This window comes from Melozone crissalis, unplaced genomic scaffold, assembly GCF_028551555.1.
Source record: "Melozone crissalis strain CALT ecotype California unplaced genomic scaffold, PUWL_Pcris_2 ptg000016l_1, whole genome shotgun sequence".
In the NCBI taxonomy this organism is placed as follows: domain Eukaryota; kingdom Metazoa; phylum Chordata; class Aves; order Passeriformes; family Passerellidae; genus Melozone; species Melozone crissalis.
The window spans coordinates 57,612,281-57,637,691 of NW_026535794.1; the positions used below are offsets into that span (position 1 = coordinate 57,612,281).

Here is a 25,411-nt window from a genome sequence, read left to right on the forward strand (position 1 = left end):
AGAGGGCAAGATATTTTAATGCCAAATTACAAATACTCCCCACAGTTATTTTTATAAAGAAAAGAGCAATACAGGTCTTACTGGACTTGGTGATGCTATAAAATGAGAATGCTGAGAGCAATTGTTTTGAAAACAATTTGCTCCTATAAACCTTTTTGTTTGAGTTTTACAAGATTTTTTTTATTCCCATGAAAGCCAAAAATGATGACTAAATTAACCTAAATTATTCTGTAGTATTTCCAGGCATTTCATTAAATAATTTTTTTTACAGCACAAAACAGGTCAGAAACTGTAAACTAGATGTCATGTCAATAGATTTTCATTCCATACAATTAACTCACCATAATATCTCCTTTCAAAAGCTGGGCAGGGTCTATAGCAATGCAGATTCGACTTTGATTTTCTGACTGTATGCTACTTGACAGAAGAAAAAAAAATACATGGTTTAAAGACAAAAAAACATAAAACAAAGAAGAAACCCACAAACAAAACTAAAAAAGGCTATGTAATTCTGCAATCATGGAAATTAAAACCTAAACCAAATCATAGTGGAAAATGCTTACAACTTACTATATTCCAGATGTATAAACTGGCTGCATAGCCTGGTATAACTTCAGAAAAGGCCAACAAGCTGAAAAGAATCCAACAAAAAAGAGTGTTTTGTAACACTGAGATATAGGAAAACCACTACAACTAGGAAGTTTCATTCACAACCAGACTGAGCAAAATGGCACATAAGTGGTAATGCTGGACTGTCAAAATACCCTTCAAAGCAAAATTGGCTAAAAGGTATTTTATTTTATTTTATTTTATTTTATTTTAGACTAGTTCTGAATTCAATAGGAAGGGACTTTAAGGGATTCTAGTAAGGAAGGAAATAAATTCTGCAAGAAAATGAAATTAATAAAGGAAGAATGATAATGGCCAAAAGAAAGCAAACCCCCAATATAAAATAAAAACATTTTCCAAATAAACAGATTATTTGATCTTCAGATTTTTTTCAGAATTAATAAGGCTCTTAAATTTCTAACTAGAACAAACAATACCCTAACTTTATTAAAGCAGTTATTTTAGAAATAAAAAAAGATTAAACAACAATGAAAATATATTAATTTCAAATTCATGCTGATTATATTACAAAAGACCAGTGCTATTTTACCTTCGGATAATAAAAATGCAGAAACAAATCATAAATCATTAAGACCTCTAAGTTCATCAAGTGCAACCACTAAAGTTTATTCCTTCACTGTGCTCTAGCACATTATCTCATTCTATCATTTTAATTTTAAATCCACTTAAGACAGCAAACCACATTAGCAGCAGTGGTGAGGCCACACTTCAACTACTGTGTTGAGTTCTGGGCCACTCACTTCAAGAAAGACACTGAAATGCAGTAGTGTGTCCAGAAAAAGTCAAGAGAGCTGGTGAAGAGTCTCCACACATGTCCACACATATGAGGAGTGGCTCAGGGACCTGGGTTATTTAACCTGGAGAAAAGGAGGCTCAGGGAGACCTTATCACTCCATATAACTCCATATAACTCCTTATCACTCCAATCTCCTGCCTGAAGGGAGATTGTAGCAAGGTGGGAGTCAGACTTTTCTCCTGGGCAACGAATGATACAATAAGAGGACAGAGCCTCAAGCTGCACAGAGAAAGCTCCTTTTGGACAGCAGGAAGAATTTTCTCACTGAAAGGGTTGTTAAACTTTGTAACAGAATGCCCAGGGAAGTGGTGGAATCACCATCCCTGCAGGTGTTCAAGAAACAACTGGACATGGCACTTAATGCCATGGTCTCACTGACAAAGTGATGATGGGTGAAAGGTTGGACTCTATGATCTTGGAGGTCCTTTTCCAAACGAAATGATTCTGTGTAATTCTGTAAGTACACCCTATCCGAACAGCTTATCAACACAAAATCCATTCTCAAAACAGAAAAGAGATTATATTTATAATCATTTCCCAAAACAAAGAGGAACTTAATATGAAACGTGACCAGGTTCCCAGATCCTTTACAGTAACAGAGACCACAACTGTTCAGAGATAGGCAGAGACGAATAGCATCAACTCTTCATTTAACAAAGAACAAGAAATTGATTTCACCTGCTCCAATTTTTACTCTTAGAATGCTTCTCTTCTGGCTACTTTATTGGGAATATTTTGATGGATATCAAAAAGATATTAATTCTAATCTGAGATTCATGCAGCCTTTCTAGAAAGTTCCAAAATGAAACAAGACTTTGATCCTACACCTGAATAGGAAAAATTAGGTAATTTACCTCCCCCAGCATCTAAGTTGGGGATGCCATGAAGGATAACATAGTGCAGGAAAAGAGGGGTTGCATTCATTTTCACAGATCCAGATAGAAGGCCACTTAAGAACTGCACGTATCTGAAAACAAAAAGTTTATCTGAATTATATAAAACCACTAATACTAGGCAAATACATTACTTACACAATGGTATTTCCAGATTATGGGTAATCAATAGTATTGTGACAATGCACATAAATCCAAAATAATAATCTTCACAAAACAGCATGAAAAGACACTTTAATTTACCACTGTATTAAATCCATGGCTGTTACATTGCTATTGTTGATATCTTTATTTTAGTTGTTTACATTACTACTCTAAGTAAGAAATTAAGTAGAAGAGACAGTAAAGTCAATTGTTTTGGTACACATTCCTAATTACAACTGTAGTCTTAAATGTCTTTCACAGCAGCATGATATGGTTCCCATCCAATTTACAGTGAAGTCATCTTCATTAAAACAAGAGCAAGAAGTGCCCTCATCAGAAATCTCAAGAGCAATGCAGTCAAATAACATCTTCATAATGAGAAGTGATCTCATTCAGCACCAAACAAGAGGAAAACTACCACAGCACTGTGAAAATTATTCTATTTCTGTGATTTAATATGTGGTATGGTCACAAGCTATTGAGCAAATACATGCAAGTAAACATCACTGCTGTGTCTTTAATTTTTCCACCAGCTTTGAGTCCCTTTTTTTTCCATGCCTATGAGACAATCCTCATTTAACTTTATTCTCAGGAATGTATAGAGAAAAATCACCTTTTTTTCACCTTTATGCACAGATCTCATTAGCTGAACTCCTGGCAAAACCACAACTAAGGATATCCTGCTGAGTAACAACAGCTTTACTATCCCAGAATGGGGGTTGTGGGTAATTTAAAATAGATTTAATTTTACAGAGAGCTTGCAAAGCTCTATTTTAAATGTTAAGAAAAGGCTTTTTTTGTTGTTGTTTTCTCCGTCAGTCTTTCTGAAAGGATTTGATACGTCAAAAGCACAAATTTTACAAATTGACCCACCTAACGTGACAAAAAATATTGTGTTAAAATGTTTTGTCAGTGACCTCTCACGACTTTAATAAATTATTTACTATTACCAATGTGACCATTTTCTCTTTACCAGCTTTTAACTATTACAAAAATTAGACTGAAATTTTTGAAAACCTTTCTCAAGGTAGTGCACTTAAGGGGCCTAGAGACAGTCAGCTTATTTTTGAGAAGAGCGTTCAAACATTTATCCTGAAGGTTTGTGAGAAATTTTTTTCATATGAAGGGTCTCTATCTGCATTTCTCATTCAGAGAAATCTTCAACTGCTTATCTGAGAATGGATTCAAAATAGATCTGGTCTACAGCTACTCTTCTTGTCATTGTTACAGTACCAAATTAGCAGTAGGAAAAAGCTAAGTGACTTAGTTGCGACAATTTATTTTTATCTGGACAAAATTTGGTAGAGAAAAGGTTTCAAAATGTTAAAAATGGGTGCATTTTCATAATTTACAATTTTGAGATCCACTTATACCCATTTATACATCAACTGGGTTTTAACAAGGATATCACTAATTAATTACCCAGCAATGGTTTCAGAGAAAAAGCGTATTAAAAGGCCACTGACTGATTAGAATGGGGACAAAGGAGTATAAAGTTATCCACAAATATTAAGAGAGTTGGTTTTCCTTTCTCTACAATAAGATTAGTGGCCACTGCCAGGCCAGGCAAAGGTAGGAGAGATGAGATTTGGGATAACAGTTCTGACATAAAGTTTGGAAAACTGCCTCTGTTCTCATTAGAAATTACCCTCTTAAGTGGTAATGTGTATATGTATGAAAGATGGCAAGGGCAGCTCAAGTTCAGTACTGGTGAGGAAAGATGTTAACTCCTTCAGTCAAGAAGGAAACCGAGTATCTCTGAGGCCCTCCCACCGGCAGTTACCCCCAGAAGAATTAAGTAAGTGTCCTTAAAGGGGATGTAGGAAAGACAGATTCAATCATTTATACCTAATGTCTAGCTTTAGGGCTCACCTACAGTTCACTTAAGTTAGTAGCTACTGAAACTTCCCATCAATATGGTTGGAAAACTACCCTGATGCACAATTCAGAGGCTGTTGTGGAGGTTCCTAGCTCTCACTGGAATATTCCTGCTGTCTAGGGCTTCTGAATGGGAAGATTAACAATATCTCTTTCCTTTTGCTGCTATGGTTCACACTTCTCTGTCTGGTAGGCAGCATTCTCAAATCCTTATTATTGAAATGCAATACACATATACACATATATGCAAGCACAAAATGGAAACAAAAAAAAAGGCCAGTGAACTTCTACTAATGAAAAGTTTATTTCAAGTCTAATGGAATGTTGTGTTACTATTTTTCAAGTTAAAAGGAGCTGTGCATGTCACCTAATGGGTTAAAAAAGTAACTGGTACGTTTTTATTTAGAGATTAACAGAACCAAAAACCTTACATTAGTTATTACTACTGGTTTTTCTATTTTAATTACTAGCAAATTCTTATACTATAAACAACTTCTAAACTACCTACTGCATGCACATGGATTAAGACAAAAAAAAAAAAAAAAAAAAAAAAAACCAGTAATTACCAAATCAAACCCAGATGATATTTTATATTTCTAAAAGAGATTCACCTATATCACAATTATTTGTCTGATGGGTATCAGTCTCTTTTGGTACTGAATTCTTCAATTACCTGTCATAGTAGATAGTGAACCCCAGAACTATTCACTTTCCAAAGTGAAATACTTTGAATCCTAATTCAACCTTTGTCATACAGACAGACTGAAAAGATAACACATCCAGATACATGAACTTGCCATAATCAATATCGCATGCTTTGACAAACACTAGCATGGACATGGGGCAAGTGCATAATCTGCAGATGATCTAAACAAGTAGTAAAAATATCTTAACTGCACACTAATCAGCATACTTCGCGTACTCATTATTGTATCACAGAAAAAATAGTTTATTATCTTGGAAAAATCAAGATTGTGACATCTCTTTGTTAATAAACAATGCAGTGAGAACCCATTTAGATAACAGTTTGGTACAAAAGGTCTCGTCTGTCTGGGACCACGTGCAGGAACTGAAGAAGAGAGCTCATCAATCAAGGAATATTAATACAAGATAAAGTGCTGCAAATTCAGGAAGCACTGAAAGATCTTGTGGAAATAGCCTCCACATAGCTGGAAAGGGACTAAGGGATGGATGCAGAAGATAATTATGACATTTCCTATTGATATAAATTAGAAACAAATTGAATACCTTCTTTGGGACGGCTGCATTAAAGCTGAAACTTTATCATCAAAGAATTTCTTCATAGCAAATCTGTCTAGAGCCTGATCAGCACTGTCAAGAAAGAGACACATGTTATTCTGCTTCAGTGTTATCTCAAAAATTCAGCAGGCTACTGCTTGAAATATGCAAAAATATTTGGAAGAAAAAAAAAGGAGGGAAGTTAAGAAAAATTAAAAAAACAAGCATCTAACTAGCAACTCTAATAATTTGGATATTGTGGACAATTGTGTTTATTCCACTGACACCTCATTCAACACCTCAAGATAGTTTCCTTCCTGAGCAAAGCATCTACATGCTTATTCAATAAACTGAACTGCATACTTCCAACAAGAATACATTGAAATCAGAATGCAAAAAATTTTGGCAGAACCAAACAGCTCAGGCTCCCAAAGAAGTATACTTGCCATAATTTTTTTAATGTGCCACTGGGAGTTCTCTCTATAAAATACAAATTCATTTTCTTTTTCAGAAAGAACTGTAGTACCAGGATGGAGGTTAATTTAAGCAGTCAGTAATTCATTTAGCCTTTGTTTCCTGTACTATGAGCCATCAAGAAGAAACTGTCTTTGAAAAAGAACTATTTTACATCAGAAACCATAAACTCTTCAAACACACAATCAAGGAACAACATATTCCAAAAAATACATTTTCTTCTATTCTTTATCCAGAATGGCTCTTATGTGGGTCTTTTTTGGGTGAAGGAAGGCAAGAGGTTACAGAAAAAAAGAAAAAGAAGTGCCAAAAATTAGTAAGAATGTTGTTCATCACATATGCCAAGTAACATGCTATGGTGATTCTTTTATATCTATTCCAGATAAAAACAATGTGTCTCATAACAGATATAGTTCACAGTTTTAATTTGCATCAGAACATAAAAGATCTGGAAGTTCCAAAATACAAGAATGAACATGTCCTAGGGTGACGTTATGATGCTTGTATCCCCAGTCAGGTGTTCTGTTTATGCTGGATATTATATTCTGTGCCTTCAAGACTGGCTCTGAGAGCAAAGGCAGGGAGAAGAAGAAGCACAGAGTTTTGTTACCAGCCTACTCTCACTCCTCCATTGTGTTCTCTGTGCACTGACAGAGCAGAACAGAACACTCCTTTGCTTTTAAGTTGGTTTAGCTAGCTGAGGCAGAGTTTGCCCTGGACTGGTTTTCTTTCCCTTTTCTTGGAACTGTTCCAACCTGTTCTAGACTAGGGACCTGGGGAGCACTGAGGGCTTGTACTTTGTGGTCTATGGGGGCCTGCTCTGGGCAGCAGCCTTTCCCAGTGCCGGAGGGATTGGTAACAGAGCGGGCACCCACAGGAGAGACTTTCTGAATTTGTTGTCTCTTCAGAGCAGCGAATGAGTTTTGTCATCTGGTATTGTTCATTTTTTTTGTGCTGGGGAGTGTTTTGCCTGTTAAATAAACAGTTTTTTTCCACTTCTCACCAAGAAAATTCTTCCCATACTGGTTGGGAGGAGGGGTCATGTAGGTTTGCTTTTGGGGGGGGGGCTCCCTTTTGGAGGTTCTCTCTCAAATCTGCCCTAAACCAAGACAACACCAGTATCTCAACTTTTAAATTCCACAACTAGTTCAACCTAAATGAGTTCAGAGGAAAAAAAACCTGCAAAGTACACATACGCATATCAGGATAAAAATGAAATTTATGCCTTTTCCAAAAATTAATCAGAAGATGCCAATTGTCTTGACTGGATGCTGGGTCAGGCTATGAAGTCAAGCCTTTTCTTCATGGGTGCTAAAAATTACATAGTGTGTACTTACAATATTCGTGACCCAAATCCTCCTTCTCACCCAATCCATCATATATCTTCATTCATCTTCACCCACACTACCATCCAGAATTTAGGCAGCCTCTTCCTAAGTGGCCAAAAACTGCTAGCACTTTGCTTGTTAAAATAGAATTTGCCAAAAATTACAAAGAGCTCTGTTTGACCTCATTAAATGTGATGACACATTATTCCTTCCTAAATGAGAAAATTTGATATTACAACATATACCTAAAGGAAGGTTGCATCAATAAAGATTTTTCATAGAATCATAAAATGGTTTAGCTTGGAAACAACCTTAAAGATCATCTTGTTCCAACTCTCTTGCCATGGGCAGAACACCTTTCACCAGACTAGGTTACTCAAAACCCCGTCCAACCTGGCCTTGAGCACTTCCAGAAATGTGGGATCCACAACTTCTCTGGACAGCCTGTTCCAGTGTCTCACCACGCTAACATTAGAGAATTTATATTTAATATCTAATCTAAATCTACTCTCCTTCAGTCTATAGCCATCCCTCACTTGTCCTATCACTGCCTTACTTTGAAAAAGTCCCACTCCACCCATCTTGCAGGCCTCCTTCAGGTACTGGAGGACCACCAGAGAGTCTCCTTGGAGCCTACTGTTCTTTCAGACTGAACAACTCCAACCCTAATTCTTAGTGTGTCTTTACAGCAAAGGTGCTAAGCATAAATTCACAGAATTTCATTAAGCCTAGATTTCTTTGGCATGTTGTTGTGCTTCAAGAAGGGAATTCCCTAATTAAGTGCTCCTACTGATGCTCTCCAAACCACACTGCTGCTTGTTCCCTCCCTCCTTTCCCCTTCCCTGCAGTGGGATGGAGAGGAGAATTGGAGGACAATGGCAAAGATCATAGGTTTTGGTCTATGAATAAGAACAATTCACTGGACACAGGAATGAGATAAGAAAATGAATACTAACAACAATACTAATGGCAGAGGGTAGAAGAAAGGAAACAGTATCTCTCACCGTGGAAACTCCCAACAATAGACAATGCTGGATGGCTCTGTCTGCCACATTTTCTCAACCCAAAGGGACCCCTTCTCCCTTGAAGGATCCCCTTCCCCGCACGCCTGGCAATGACATGAGGTGGTCTAGAATAACCTCTGGGTACTGGCCATGCTCCCTCAAGCATACTGAAAAAAATAACCCTGTCCTGGCCAGAACCAGGACACCTATGCATGCTGACAAATATGAATTTTCTTTAAGGCAAACATCCTCAAGGTCTTCCAAGTAACAATTCAGACACAGTAGATGGCACCCTTAACAGCAGCATTTGCAGTAATTTCTGCTTCTGCAAGGTTGCTGTGTACCATTTTCAAGAGTCTTGATAATGCTAGGGATATACAAATCCTAGCAGGGAAACCCCCAATCTCATCCTTACACAGAAAAGTTAAGCTTTGCATAGCAGGTGCCAGATATCCAGGAAGTTAAAGAGGGCTTCTAAGCTCACTCCTCTCCTGCAACTTCACTGGAGGAGACCTGAATTTGTTTGGGGTAAAAGGTCATACCTTTCATTGCTGGGCTTAACAGAACACCACCTGAATGTGACTGTAATGGTATATTTATAGCCAGGTACCACCTTTAAGGATGACATAATACTGCAACACTGAAATCACACCATAACAACTGTACTACCTTCACTTGACAGTTTTTGCCATTCACAATACTTCTCAACAAAATATGAAATTGTGGCAATCACTGAAGCAAGCGGTTTTTTAAGCACATATTGGTGTACACAATGCACTTAGTTGCTTGGTCCATAATTACTTATAAATTTGGTTTACCCCAATGAACACAGATTATTTTCCAGGATTCTAGTTTGCCTGACATCCATGAGTAATTTGCCATTAACCTCCAGTGATTCAAGACTCCGTCAACTACAGTAGCGGATCAGATCTATTACTGACATGCTGGTGTGATTTCAGGACCAACTTTGATTTAACCATGACATTTAGAATGTATTCTTATTTTAATATATTTATGTATATATATAAAATGTATATACGTACATTTATGTATGTGTATAAATTTAAAAAACCCCAAAGGAAAACAATGTGATTAGAATTCCAACAAAAATCCCAACAAAAATATCCAAAATGCATTTCATCCTTTTTGAGACCATTTATCGAATTGTATATTTTTTTAATAAAAATTGTCAATTGTCATTTCATAATTTGAGTACTCCAAAAGAAACAATTAAAACTAAGTAATCAGACACCTACTGCTTGAAATGACTGCAAACTCAAGTCTAGATTATTCCTTACACTTCATTCTGCACTCGGATCAATGTCTAGGAGTTCCCTATTCAAACACTCTTTCCAGATTTTAATAACAATTTTTCTCAAGTACTTAAGGAATAATTTCTCACCAATTCAAGAGGCTACTTGATGGGTGTGGCAAACAGAGAGGTTTAACAGAATAAAGATAGTACCATGACATAAAAATGGTTTCTTGCACAGTCTATCCTTCATCTGAAAACATCCTTCAGAAAAGTTTTATACAAACCAATAAAATTTCAGTTTCAAAGGGATCTTAGGCTGTCACCTAATCCAGTCTCCTACTGGAAGCAGGATTACATGAAAACTATCATGAAAACAGACTCTGTTAAGAAAGACATGCTTCAAAACTCTTTGAGAAGAAAACCTGACAAAACATTAAGCTGACAGACAGTAATCAACTAAAAGGCATTTTTCCCAATGTTTATTGGGAAAAAACCACACAACATGTATTATTCATACTTACCTTGCAGAAACATTGGTAAAGTGCATATATGATGATATGACTACACCTATCCTTCCTTTTCCTCCCTGTATTAGGAAAAAGGGAATCATAACTTATGTATTACATTATTTGGCATTATTATATTTAAGACCCATACTAAATACAATTTCAAGGCAAGAGATTCAGAGTCCTTTCTCATGTACCCTGGGTTGATGGAAAGGTGGAAATAATGGGCAGCAGCTTATCTGTCAATGTAAGCTGGCTGACAAATGACATAAAAAACACTAAGTAGGATTTCTATGTGCATGCCTGTCAAATCTTACCAATTAAGAGGAATCAACTGGGAAAAAAGAAAAAAAATTGTATGAACTACTCTAATTTTGTATTATTTTTTTAGTGATCATTCACAACAAGTCTAGACAATGCTGCAATTCCCAGGATGAAATGCAATAAAATACCTATTTTAGAAAAATAGACCTTTCTGGCATGTTTTCACATTTTTACCTCCTCAACACCTGAGATTTATAGTAACTGATTTTCTTTGGATAATTTCAAAAATGTTCTAAAGTATTTCTAAATAATTTACATGACAAACACAGTAAAATTTAACATGCAGTAATTCTCACAGATTTCAAAATATTTTCAGTCTCTCAGCTGACAGTAAGTGGCTGTAACTATCTCTATGGCTGGAAACCTATATTAGCAAAAGGCATTAATCAAAAACATGCATTATCAATTTCTATAGGACTGTGTATACCTAGAAATACTTTGCTCCCTTTTGTGCCAAGTATGGGCGTTTTCCTGGCTGCATTCCTGCAACTAGTAAGATTTCAAGTGCTTCATACATTGAATAACATTCTGCCTGGAAGAATTTGGGACTGGAGACTACACAAACCGGATTTGAAGTTTCCATCCCATTATCACTATCATTTTGTTTAGAATAACATCTGCCAGTGAAACAGAGATAGGTTTGCATCAAGTGTCATGAACGCAGCTACCAATCCAGTTCTGAATTCATTTTATCCAAATTTAACTAAGGTTTTTCTTTATTTTTGCTTATTGCAAGCAAGCAGGAGGAAGCAATACAGCACGCTGGTAGCTTTACTCTAAGGCACTGCAATGATGCTGTCAATTAAAACCTTTCAAAAATATCCAGAAGGTCCTTAATGACCTCATTTCCTACAACCACATACAGTCTAAAGAGATGATGTGTGATACAGTACCTATCTTTTTCCAGCAACAAAATTAATGAGTGTCACAGAACATGGAGAGTTTTCCATCAAGCAGGAAAAACCTCAAGCTTCTAAATACATTTACAGAAGTAACAGTGATCTTTGAAGGGTGAAGTAACATTGGTTCATGCTATACCTGCAGCAAGGGCTAGGACATAAGTCATAAAAAAGAAATCTTTAACAAGAATGGAAGATCAAAGGATTTAAGCTTATTTACATCAACAGAACATCTGGCACACTGTTGTCAACACTGAAAACAGATTAACTTTTTATTTTTTCACACAAGAAGAGTAAAGGACAATTTTTTTGAAAATGAATACAAAGTCATCCACAGCACTTACTCTGCAATGGATCACCACCACGTGTTGAGGATCATTGTCCAGCCAGGACTCCATAGCCTTACAGATGGTGCACAGCTTATCAAGAAGTGGAGCATGGAAATCAGGCCACCCCACATCCATAATCTGCAATTAAACAAGTAACATTTACGAGAGACACCTTGACTCCAGTACCACATACTAAAATCTGGATTCAAATAAATGTCATGGTTGAAAGTCTTCACAACTTTTCCCATCACAGATAATCATGCAATTCAATTGTCTTGATGCTTACAGGTCTCTAAAGGGGAAGAGGGAATTTGTGTTTTTTTAAGATACTAGTACTTTCCTAAAAACAAATAAACAAAAAACTTCCTCCTCCCCCTCCTCACCCCATCCCAATCTCACCAACCATTTAGAAGTGACAACATTTCTGAAGGTCTTGATTTTTTACATTATTTTTCATTTAGAATTTCTGGTATTTTATACCAGTAAATTCAAACAGAATTAGAGCAAATAATGATTTTTGATGGCTTTAATTTTATTTTCAATTTATTTCCTTCATGTGCAACATGATTAAACATGAAAAAATTTTGTTCAGATTTTCTATTCACTATATAATACAGTTTACTAAGTTTATTTTTATTATATGCATAGTTAGTAACAAAACATATGCAATACATACATATTATGCATTCAACATATGCCTAATATTAAAAAATTCATCCTTCGTGATCAAAAAAGCATGCAAAAAGTTAAATTTGAGAGAGGTACTTTCCTCAGGTAGCTTATCTCTGTAAATCTACTGCTATAAATACACATCTGGGCTGCTCTATCTGGCCTTATAACAGATGCTGAAGTGTACCTGCACACCATTTCTTACAACAAACAAACACATCAATTAGTGAGAAGGAACAAGAGTCAGATGTCAATCATTATGAAATTCTTTATTACTCTATTGTGCAGAGAAGCAACTACTCAAAGATAGTACAAAAGGGAAGTCCTTATCTGAATCAAGTTCACTAGCTTCAGCTAACTCTGTGTTACAGTACACAACTCCAGTATCCTGTGACTGCACAAAAAAAGTATACTTGAAGTAAAATTTGTATCACCCAATAGAAGTTTTTCAGAAGTCACAACAGGCTTATGGTCCTAAGAAAATAACAAGAATAGCTGTGTAAAACACAGAACTAACAGACACAAAACAGAACTTGAGAAAAAATAAAAAGGGATGCATGTGGGATGTTTTAGTATCTTTCAAAACAACTTCTCTTACTCTGTATATCAACACTTGCATAGCTTCAGGGTTTGTCAGGCCATTTAAGTTGTATTTAACACTAGAAAACTATGTTACTGAAGACAGTCGTTACCTTTGGGTTAAGCTTGCCAAGGTCATACCTCTTTTCAGAGAGGTTTAATATCTGTTCAGAAAGAAAGAAAAAAATATTAACCATCAAGAGTATATAATTTAAGTGGTAAATAGATGTATTTGAAACATAAAAATTACCAGAAACTACAATGATATGGCTTAACATTTGACATTAGGTAGCACTAATGTATTTTAGATATTCAGTTATTTTACAATGTAACTAAAGCTAAACTTAAATGCACATTTTGAAAAAGGACAATTAAAATTCTACTACATCTTATTTATTTCACATGGTTTTGAGTCAGAGGTATACTGAGAGACCTGGCTACTATGAAATATAATGATGACCATAAGAATTAACAATAAGAAGTCTGAGAGGGTGGTACATTGTTAAATATTTGAATTTGCATTCCTGACAAGTATTGGTCTATCAAAACTTTGCAGGGAAGATATGACATACCTATTTAATTATAACTTAGACTGTGAGGTTTTCCAACTCTTCTGTTAACCCACTAAATAGCAAGCTACCCTCTACTTACTGTTTAATAAGGAGTAAATGAAAAGACAGACTGCAAAATGAACAAAAGAAAGCAGTGTATACAAGAATAACTGACTCTTTCATTAGAAAGTGCCTTAAATTAGTATCAATCAATAACAAAAAGTTGAAATACCATTACTCAAGAACTGAAACAATGCTAATGAGGCAGATTCTCCTTCACAGCATGGCTATTTTACATGCCAAGTTATGTACAGATTGCATAATCCTCATTAATTACTCTGAGAGAAAGGAATAAATAGGTCATAAGCATGAGAATGAGTAAATATGACGCAAGTCCCTTATATAGTTTAGTACTACCCAAGGACAATCCAAGAACCCTTTTCTAAAGTGCAACAATCTTCTAAAGTATTACCCTTTTGCATTAACCAGCACTCTCATCAGCTGTCTAAGCAAGGAAGCCAAAAACTGAACAGGTTAAAGCAACTACATCACTGTACTTATCCTTCCTGAAATGTCAATAGTAAAACAGGAATTAAATGAACATTGTCTTCTATAAATGACACAAATTTTTTTTGTAATTTTCTATTAGCTTTCCTAGTTGGAAAACAAAGTAACAGAGAGGTGTAGTTCTCAATACTGAATTCTTAAAATGAGTGCTAACGCTATATTAAGAAATCAATTACCTAAAATTTTCCACAGAAAAAGAAGGGGTATTTGACAAAAATTTTTTTATTCATCTTTCTTATTGTATTTATATTTAAGAACAATTAAGAATTCCTGTGTCAGGATACAGTCGTGCTCATGATGGGTATTTGTAACTGCTGGGTCAGACACCAAACTCAAAGACGCTGTTGTACCCAAGTCCCCATCAAGCTACAGTGATCACATCGAGATACTCCAGGAATTCTAACAGCACAGAACAGAAACAAGAAGGTGCAGGAACCAACATTTCGCATACAACAAAGCAGGACATCATAGAAGCCTTTGAAGAGAAATATATGGTATAAATAGATGCCATTGTGTGTTGTTTTTGGCTCAGGTAGAGTTCATTTTCTTCACAGTACCCCATATGGGGCTGTGTTTTGGATTTTTATTGAAAATGGTGTTGATAAAACAGGGATGTTTTCATTATTGTTGAGCAGTGCTTACACAGTGTCAAGAGCATTTTTTTTTCAAGAAATTTTTTTCTTTCCAAGAGCCTTCATACCACCCCACCAGTGAGTGGGCTGGGGATGCATAAGAAGCTGGGAAAGGACAGAGCCAAGACAAGTGATCTCAACAGACCAAAGGGATTTTCTATACCATATAACATGCTCAGCATATAAGCCAAAGGAAGGAGGGAGCGGTGACATTCAGAGTGGTGGTGTTTGGCTTCCCAAGTCATCATTTTGGCTTATGAAGCCTGGCTGTCCTGAGGATGGTTGAACATCTGCCTGCCCATAGAAAGCAATTAATAATCCCTTGTCTTGCTTTGCTCATGTGTAAAGCTTTTATTTAACCTGTTAAACTCATCCTATGTATTTTCTCACTTTTGCTCTACTGATTCTCTCCCCCATTCCACTGGTGAGAAAGCAAGGGAGCAGCTGTGTGGGGCTAAATTACTGGTTGGGATTAAACCATAACACAGTGGAAGATTAACTGCGTCCCTTTTGGTCCCCCTTTTGCATATCCTAGGTCTACTTACTTATATTTTGGAACAAGAAAGAGGAGCATTAACTTCAGTTTCTAATTTTCATCTGTTGGAAAAGTCATGTTTCTTCTGGGAACCAAAGCCTACAGGGAATATGGTTTTTTAGGACATCAAAGCAGAGAAAAAGTTCACTGTAAGCTATCAACAGACTTTAATCTCTGGTTTCAGACTGTCAAAGTATAATCCTCTACTGTTAAAGAAAATTAGATACTTAGGGGGTTTTTTTCATATTCTTCATACCATACAGGAATCAAGCAGGAAACAATGTGTTCACTCCCTTCACTGTAGTGAAAGGAAAACAACTAGAAAAAAATGACAAATGCTGTAGTATATGTTCTGTTATCTGAGACCCTGACCCAATAGAAGAGTAGAATTGTTCCTATCAACTTCAGCAGGATTGCTGAGTTGTATACCATTTCATGGAGGTTTTGGGGTTTTTTCTTTGCTGATTCACATGTGCCTCTTGAGCAGGCTGAAGAGGTGTTCAAAACATGAGAAACAAAAGGTAGTTTAAAAACAAGCTCTCTGAATCTACAACCTGGCTGTGCTTTGTCAGGTTATTTTACAAATTTGTAGAAACACATTTGGAGTAGATGGCATAAAGCCTTCTTTGTATCAAGACAGCTGATTTCCAAAGTACCCATTAGAAAATAAATTAATAAATAGAACAGAACTAAAACAAAAAATAAAAAAATCCCAACTTCGCAGAAGAAACTGACTACAATCCCTTTCAGAGGCAGAGACTACAATCCTTCTGAGACACTAAACCAGACTTACCATATATCAGATTTTTGTAATACAGTCAAGCATTAAGTGAGATTAAGAGTAGTGGAGAGACTACAAGCTTACACTGTTATTGCATGGAAATGGCCAGAGAACAGGTGAATTTGAACCTATAAAGCTTTACACACTGGTCACGTTCACACTATTACTATCATGTGCCTTATAAGCTACCAGTGCCTGATGGAAGGGAAGCCAAGGGCAGCAAGGCAGCATGCTGAGGACTTCAGTCCACATCACAAGCTCAGTCTGGTTTATAATGCACCTATAGCATCTCAGTTTGTGAGAAGAAGATAATGTGTTTAAATCATGAGTACAATCTCTCCAGCAACTAATTTCTACTCTGAATGGAGTTCATGTTCCTGAAGTCATGGATTTGATTCTAACAATTAAAAAGACAGTACAAGAAAAAAAAGTAAATAAAATATTGGCCTTGTTTCAAATTCACCCTCAGAGAGCAAGCTGAGACAATACATGCCATGGCAGTAGCCAGTAAACAGCACAGGAGATTAACAGCTTTTTGTCAACATTAAAAAAAAAATCTGCAGAGAAAGCTCACTATATATTTGTTAGATTTCCTATAGAAAATTAAATGGCATGAAAAATGCAGCTAAACAAATTAATGAGGAAGAGCTGGACAGAATACAGCAACAGCAACCCTACTTTTAAATGTTGCCTTCACAAGTGAAGACATGACAGTGACAGACTATCAGATACCCACTTGAGAACCCAGATGTAGCTCACTGCTACAAAGAACACACTCCTCATTGCAGGGTATCTTTTTAGAGCATGCTTTGGACAATGAAAACAGTCAGTGAAATTATTCTTCAGCATTTGACTACATGTTATCACCACACCAACACAGAGACTGCAATGCCCCAGCAAAAAAAGTGTTTTCAATATCTAGCCGCTTAAAACACTACTGAAAATCTTGAACTTGGCTTACAAGGCTGTAAAGATGGCCCAAAGAGTGAGTTTTCGTTTATAAATGTTTATGTGGACATAAAGTAGTCTTCCTGCATGACAAAGATGTGTCACAAATGGCTGATCTTTCACATACCAAGTAATTATCACCATGTTTGGATTTGAGCATTTGTGTTACTTCTTGTAGATTGTGGAAGTAAGTTTCCTCAGAACAGCCTGCAGCGAACGATACAGCAATAATCCGCTCTGTGATGTAAGTGAGGTCAAGTTCAGAGCCTTCCTCCATAATGTGATCAAAGTCTGCACTTCTGGAAGAAATTAGATGTGGCAGTTTAGAGCACTGTAGCCAAGAAGAAACATGGCATATTAATGAGAGGAAATTGCAACTTAGACTCCTACAGCCAAGCATCAGATGTTTCCAATAATTTCATTACAATTACAACTCACTAAATGCCTACAGAGCTCAAAGTATTCAGTTCAGAAGACAAATGGAGTTCTTCACCAGAATTCTTCACATCAAAACTGTAGTGAAAAAATCTCTGCAACCAATAATGTGGAAAATTAATACAATCAATTTGACAAATACTACCACAACTAATTTGTTAGTCAAATAGAAATGTATAGGTACTTCTGTCTGTACACATCTCTCTGTAGGATTCTGCAAATGCTTTACAAATTGGAAGTTTGACCAGCAATCTGTAAAACACTGCAGATCTTGAAGGCTGCTCTGAGTAAAACTGAAGTGAATCTAAAACTAGTCCCCAAAATACAACAGACATGAATGTGATTAAAATAATTTCACTGGTTAGTCTACAAATACTTCTCTTTCTTTTCCAGGTGATGGAACTTTAACACAACTCTGTCCTTCTTAATAAAATATCAGAAGATCAGCTCAGTAAATATGTCTAGTTGTTTTCTCACAAAGGCATTGCAAAAATGGAACTTGCATACCAGATCATATCTTGCAGAAGACTGAACTCAGAGAAATCACAACCACAAATAACAAGCCTAAGCCCATCACCACACCACATAACACTGCTACATAAATTTGAAAGAAATACTTGCCGTGATACTTTGTCACAACTGAAAGATGAGTTCTTCAAAACACTGCTGGAATTCTGGAACAAAGAAAGCAGAAAAATCAATCTAGAACCTTAACTTGCTGTCACTGATGTCAATGTTTCTACCTTTTTTCCTCATTTATGATTTGAACAAGAGGATACAAGAGGATCATTGCCCTGTTTTGAATGCAAACACTGTGGTTATGCCCAAATTTTGTCTAACTTTCTATTACTTCTTCCATCTCACCAATGCCAGAAAAGTCTTTTGTGACATTTTTAGTGCTCTTCTTGGCATTAAAATTAGAGAAAACATAGCAGGCTTTGAGAAAATGCAAATTGAATTTTTGTATAAACCTGCAAAAGAAGTTCCTCTCCACTGATTTTCTTATGACAATATTGAAATATATACTTATGTATCAGACTCCTGAGAATTTATTCCTGAGAATGTGTAGTAGTTTACTTTTGTAGTTCCATTTCTTCAGTAATAGTAGGAATGAAAATTGTAAAAATATACTCCCACATGAACCATAGTAATAGAATTTGTCTCACCTAATTGTAGTGGTCTTAGATTTAAGCTCCAGCGTTATTATCATCCAAGCTCTGTATGTAACAGAGAGAAAGAGACATCTGGAGGGGGCAGTATTTCTTCCTTCTAGGACAGGTTTAATAAGAAAAAAACTACAAAAAGACTGCTACTGATATACAAACATTGAATAAAAATAAATAATATTATTCAATTTACATTTAGCCATTTCTATATATACTTTTTTAGCTTGTGTATATTTTATTTTATGTATTTTTAATTCATGTGTTTTGTATATTTTTTAATTTAGCACCTAGATACATTTTGATACAGAAAAACAAAAGTTCAATTTAGTATCATGTATCAGTAAATCAATAAGAGAAAGAGTACTCCCTGCCCTGAATTCATGCTTAATATACAGACACATGCACATAAAAGCTTATTTATCAAGAGTTAGGGCTCAAAAACTGATAAACTCTATCAATTTTGGCTATACACAAGTGTTCCCAAACCAAATAAACTGTGTTTGAATGGAAGATGTCTTAGAACTTTCCATAAAATGATGCTGTGTATCAAAATCTGGGAATAGCTAAGACACATATAAGCATGAAAGTGACACATTTTCTTTCAGAATTTCTCAAAGTCAACTGTTCTGGCAAATTTTAAAGCACAACTGATGGCATGAGGTGCACCTCATGTAAGTGTTTGGTCCCAGTTTCACTAGTTTCTGTCTTTACGTAGACAACAGAAGAGGAGGAAACTTCATGGTATTTTCAGCCTCTTTTTTACCCAATCCCTTCTTAGAATTTTAAAGGCTTTAGATAATATACCATGGGTGCAAAAACAAGTAAATAACTATAACTGAAATTCAAGACATAGCTTTTGGTGTATTTTGCTTTGGTTTTGTAAACAGAAAGCAATTAGAAGCAGGACTTCCTTGGTTTCTGTTGGCAACAAATGTATCCATTGCTTAAAAGTACTTCTTGAATTTACTAAAAATTTGATGACTAAACTGTCATGTATCCTGAATAATCAGACACTTAAAACAGCTTCCTCTGGTAAGAAAGTTAGTGATAAAATCATTCTCTATTTCACACTGTTGTGCCAGATAAACTAGAATAAATCCTAGTAGCATTCAGTGTATAAGCATATGAACAACAACATAATGCCACTAGCAAAAAAAAAAAACCATTAGTGAGATATATATTTACTGTATGCATGCTGTGTCACTAAACCATCAGAATACAAGTTTCCCCAAACAGGATTCAGCAGCATAGGGCAGACCATCCTTAAAGTCAAATCATCTCCATCCAAGTGAAAACAAATAAACACTGTTTTCTGCTTGCTATACACTGGAGGGATAATGGCAAAAAATTTGACTAACCTTCAAAGATAGCAAATGCCATCTGGCATATCCCAGAATGGACAATTACACAGAATATCTCACAAAACTAGGTATGATTTTCATTTCCTGACAACTAACAGCAGTAGAGATGATGCAGGGCAATGAAAAACAGTGGTTCCATATGGAGTGTTTAAATCACACCTGGCTAAAAATTCAGAGTTGCAACTACAATAGATTTGATAAAACTAGTGCTTGATATGTTGTGAGTAGGACAGACCACCCTGAGATTATTGTTCTGTTAATTTCTCCCCATGATTCTTGTTCCCCTGCTTCCCTGGGAATGCCGGGCAATGCTGCCATAACCTGTACATCTGACAGTATAACCAGTCATATAAGAAACAGTTTTCAATAAAGTAAACACCTTCCATTCACGTATTTATTCAGTTTTAAGCAATTTTTATATTCCAAACAATACCACATAGAAGTTCGTAAGCAAGTGCAAGAAAACATTTGGTCAAATTTACCTGCATTTGTATGAAGTAAGCAAGTACAGGCAATAGCTTCTCAACAAACAACCACCTTCTCTCCAGTCACAGATTTGAATTAATAAGCAGATTCATTGCATCCAAGGTACTGTGTCATTGCCCTTTTCCAGAAAAAACTCAAGCCATACAACTCTCTGCTTTGACACACTCTATATTCCTTCTTTCACCATCATTGGCTCCTGTACCTAGTACTGGACTCATCACAGAGCTTTTGATGCCAACTTTCTCAAAAATTAAGTTCTCAGACAAAACCATCTGTATTGGTTTTGCACAGCCTGGTATTTGGTAGCAGAGGAGCCACAAAGATGGCTCCTGTGGGAAGCTGCTGGAAAAGTCACAGGTTTTGCTCCTAGTCAGAGAAGAGGAGGAAGTGAGAACATGTGAAGGAAAACAACACAGCAACACCAAGGTCAATGGAGAAGGAGGGGGAGGATGTGCTCCAGGCACTGGAGCCAAGATTCCTCTGCAGGCTGTGGAGACCATGATGAAGCAGGTTGTCCCCCTGAAGTCCATGGGGGATGTAGAGATCCACCCACAGCCCATGGGGGAGGTGTCCACGTCGGAGCACGTGCCTGTCCTCCAGGCATGTGGATGCCTAGAGGAGGCTGTGATCCAGTGGAGGACCCAGTGGAAAGAGAGGGTCCCTGCTTCCAGGCTGGAGCAGCCTGTCATTGGAGGACTGCACCCCATGGAAAGAGAGACCCATGTCACAGCAGTTTTGGAAGGACTGTGCTCATTGGAGGGACTCACATTGCAGTAGGCGCAGAAGGCAGCTGCTCATGAGAGTGGACCCACACCAGAGAAGTTCATGGAGAACTGTCTCCCATTGGAGGGACCCACAGTCTCACAGGGGAAGGACTCCTCTCCCAGAGCAGCAGGAGAAAATCTCGGTTATGAACTGACCAAAATCTCCATGCCCTGTCTCGCTGCGCTGTTGGTGGGAAGGAGGGAGGGGCTGGGGGGAAACAGTGTTTTAAGGGCTTATTTTACTTCTCATTGTCTTCCTCTAATTCTGTTAGTAATAAATTTCACTTTGCAACCTTAAGTTGAGCCTCTTTTGCCCTTGAAGTGTTTTTTCCTGCTCCTTATCTAAACTTGTGAAGCCTTCATCAACATTTTTTCCTTCTCCTCTGCTCACTGAGGCAGGGGAAGGTGAGCAAGTGACTCTCATGTGTGCCTGGCATTGGGCCAGTGTCAAACCATGACACCATCCCAGAGTCCCTTACAACCACGACATGATACAGAAGCTAAGAAACAGTCCCATATTTAATTCTGAATCATTTTCACCAGCTCACAACAGTACCTAGACATGTTTCCCAGTACAACCTGCTATTAGTGCAAGTGTAGAAAGTGAGCCAAACAGTCCAATTAAACTAAAGCGCAGATTGAACAAAGTGGACTTTTGAGATCAGCCCAGTTTATTCACCTTCTTCTGACACCAAAGATGGATTTCCTGGCTTGCCTCAAATAGCAAGCTTGTGCTTGTCCCACACAGCAAACAGCATCTCATATCTTTACAATCTTACTTTAAGCCGCTTCACAGCTTCAGAGCAAAAACATGACAAAGATCATGTATAGGCCATCTCACACCATGTGGCACAGAGATGGCATTGAGACAACTTTTCCACAAGTCCAGAAATAGAAGGAATAAGAAATAACCTTTCTGCTAAATCTGCATCCCCTGTCCTATTCTGAAAGGCTTGAGAAGGCTACTCAAAGAAATTGAGACAATCAAGTAAAAAAAAATGTCTGAAAAAAAAAAAAAAAAAAAAGTTGTCGGATTTTCGGCTGTTTAGATGGTCCGGGAAGGCCCGAGGTGGCCTTGGGCCGCCCGCGCTCCAAAGGACGAGAAGGGACTTCAGATCTTTTCTCGGTCTCGGTGTTTATTAGTTGCTTATCTAAAAGATTTTCTCTTGGCCTGACAGAGTTCTGCTCAGCAGTCAGCCATGGGCACACACTGAGAGCCCCTGGGGCGGCCACCTATCTTTATACTTGGAGTTACGTATACAATATTTATCATTTTTCTCCAATACCCTCTACCTTTATTAACCAGTACACTTTTAGTAAGGTCCAATCCCAAAGTGCCAACATCACCACAGAAGATGGAGGCCAAGAAGAAGAAGCAGAAGGAGAAGGGCACGCCCCAATTCCTCCATCTTACTTCTCTAGACCCCCCTGTACAGAAATCTTAAACCCTGTATCTCACACTCCAATTAACTTATCCCTTCACCATTCACCCCAGTGAAATCCTCCTATCCTCATACTGATGTCGTCTCCCATGTGGGGTCAAAGTCCAGCCACCAGACATTTCTGGCAACATTCCAGGACTCCCGAGCCCCCCAGGGGTGGTCTTGGTCACCCTGCACCCCAGTCCTGAGAGGCTGAGATCCCACAAAAAGTATCTGTAAAAAAGTCATTATCTCAGCTAGATGATGATTTTCAACTTTTCCAAGAACAGAAAAAGGAAACTTGGCTTACAGCCAGTAGGCTTACATACCTCATTAGGCTTACACACTTCATAGGCAAAATCCTCTGTAATAGAGCTTCTGACACCAGAAAGATTATGAAAAGGACAAAGGATGAAGGTGTGGGAAATAGAAAGGTAAAAAGATTTCTAGAAAACTGTAAAAGCAGGCCTTAGAAACAGAAAGAACATACAAAAAACCACTTTTTTAACACAATTGTTTAGTCTTCAGGCAACTTTAGGAAGGAACAAAAGCAGAAATTGTGAGCTGAAATATATGGGAAAATGTTTTGCCAAAAAATAGCTTATGAAAGGTATAGAGCAAAATCAAGTGTTACACTGGTGCTGGCTAGCTTTAATTGCTTCTTAAAGTGCAGATTTGCCTGTAGAACAACCAAAAACAAGTGACCTCTGGGTGACCTTAGCCAAGGCAGCAGGCTTAGACACCATATGCCTGTCCAACTCAAACACAGAAAAGCCTTTTTCAACCTGTCTAGTCAGTGTGCCAGTGAAAGATTAGCCGATGCCCATCAGAGAGGGATCGTAATATATGATCCCTTGACCAAAAAACAATAGTAAGCCAGGTGAAGTTGCCAATGGGAGCAATCCTGTAGTTAATTGGGACATTTAGACTAAAGAACTTCCTAAAGCACCTTCTGAACCCCAAGAATTGAAGATTCTTAGTTCCTTAACAATGGGTTTCTGTCTTACATTTTTAGATAGCAATTGGAGAGACAATGATCCTCCAAAATACAATGTCACTCACAGTTACCCTGCTTACAGAAACTTGAGCTTTTGGTGTAATTACTCAGATAATTGGGGTGGAATTTCTGGGGTTGAACAATATCCAAGACAATTACCAAAAGGATATTAGTTCATTTGTGGAGATAGGGCTTAGCAAAGCATTATATAATGCCTTGAATGTAGTCCATGCAGTATTAGACAACTTACTGTGCTAGCACCTAGTACTAAAACAGTCATTAAGAAAAAACATAGAGGAAAAACATTCACCCATCAATATGAAGAAAATTGAAACAGTGATTTTAGGCCCTAGAAAACTGTGAAAAGAGTTTCAGGTTTGCTTCTTTCCCAACTTACTTCTGCCATGGCAGTGAAACAGATCGAGTTAGATGTTGGCTGAGTAAACAAATCAATGCCACTTTTGCAATTAGCAATATGCTAATAGATGTCAGCAGTGTTAGACATACTACCCTTCAAAGTAGACCAGCAATTTTCTTTTACTGACACATAGACATGGTTGTGAGGAATTTGAAGGATTGTGTTATATGAATCTGTCTGACCATTTTGAATCCATTCACAAAAGCATACAAAAGCTGAAAGATCTAACAGCTCAAATCAAAAAAGACGGTAGATCATAGAAAATTTGTTCAAAAGACAGAGCTTTACACCTTAGTTAAAGAAACTTTGTAAAATAGATTTATATGAGTTATTAGTTTTAGTGGCAATACTAGTAATAGTACCTTATGTACTTCAGTATGTGCAACAAATGATAGAGAAAACTATCAAAGACGTTTTTATCGTACAAGAGAAAGATATATGACATAGAATCACAGAAAGTTCTCAAGATCTTACAGAGATAGTAGATGCAAGTATAGACATTAATAAAGGCTATAAATTAGGAACAAACGAGACTTATTAGAACAATAAATAGTAATTACTACCAGATTTGACTTTGTCACAGACATCTTTTCATAAAAATCCTTTCTTTAGGATTTTTCCCCTTTCTGAGAAGCTGTGGCCTCAGCAACAAAATGTAAACAATGGTTATCTGCTGCTGTGGAATGCAACAGGTGCAACAGGTCCATTTGGATTTACTGACCACTCACGGCAGAGCTGTTCTTGCTTTCTGCCTGGACACAGAACTTTGTTATTGATTCCTTTTCTATTCTTAGTGTAGCTAGCATTCTGAGAACTTTCCCTCTGCTTCTTTTTACTATAGTAATAATGTAATATATATCATAAAATAATAAATCAAGCCTTCTGAACATGAGGTCAACATTCTCGCCTCTCTCTTCACTCTGAAAAACCCTTGCAAGCCCTGTAACATGACTTCTATTCTTTGAACAGACCAGATTTTTTACAGCATTAAAATTGCTGTAGTGTAAAATAGCAACGCTTAAAACAAGCAACAGAAGTGCCTCAAACAAGCAAAAAGAAATACGTATTTTAATAGAGCTATGTAATGCAAGATAGCTAATAAACTGCAAAGTGAAGAAAGTTACTTTGTAGTTGTACCGAGAGACAGAAATGTGGGAAATAGTAAAGGTAAGATTTCCAGAAAGCTGTAAAAGCAGGCCTTAGAAACAGAAAGAACAGAAAACTTAAGAGCTAGCTGCAGCTGCAAAGTCTGAAAGTAGAAAAAGTTATAATAGTACAGCAAGCAAGGACATGAAACAATAGCTTGAGTTTTAGGCTTGGCTAAGATAGACCTTAAGACTGCAGGAAAGCAGTGCAAGCAATGCTACGCTTAGCAAGATAGTAGAAGGTTTTAAGCTTAATA

The 25,411-nt window shown here is 37.0% G+C and overlaps 1 protein-coding gene across 1 annotated transcript in view; it reads right to left on the reverse strand.

The window, feature by feature from the left end:
* The window catches only part of TNS3 (tensin 3), a 119,402-nt gene extending 102,149 nt beyond the window's left edge, over positions 1-17,253 (reverse strand). Inside the window, exons 1-8 of the mRNA XM_054273225.1 lie at positions 17,089-17,253; positions 13,061-13,111; positions 11,715-11,837; positions 10,163-10,227; positions 5,590-5,673; positions 2,281-2,393; positions 571-631; positions 342-417 (exon numbers count right to left, since the gene is read on the reverse strand). Of these exons, the coding sequence (XP_054129200.1) occupies positions 342-417; positions 571-631; positions 2,281-2,393; positions 5,590-5,673; positions 10,163-10,227; positions 11,715-11,837; positions 13,061-13,111; positions 17,089-17,238 (723 nt within the window). The 5' untranslated portion in view covers positions 17,239-17,253. The remainder of the gene's footprint in view (positions 1-341; positions 418-570; positions 632-2,280; positions 2,394-5,589; positions 5,674-10,162; positions 10,228-11,714; positions 11,838-13,060; positions 13,112-17,088) is intronic.
* Positions 17,254-25,411: the final 8,158 nt, after the last annotated feature.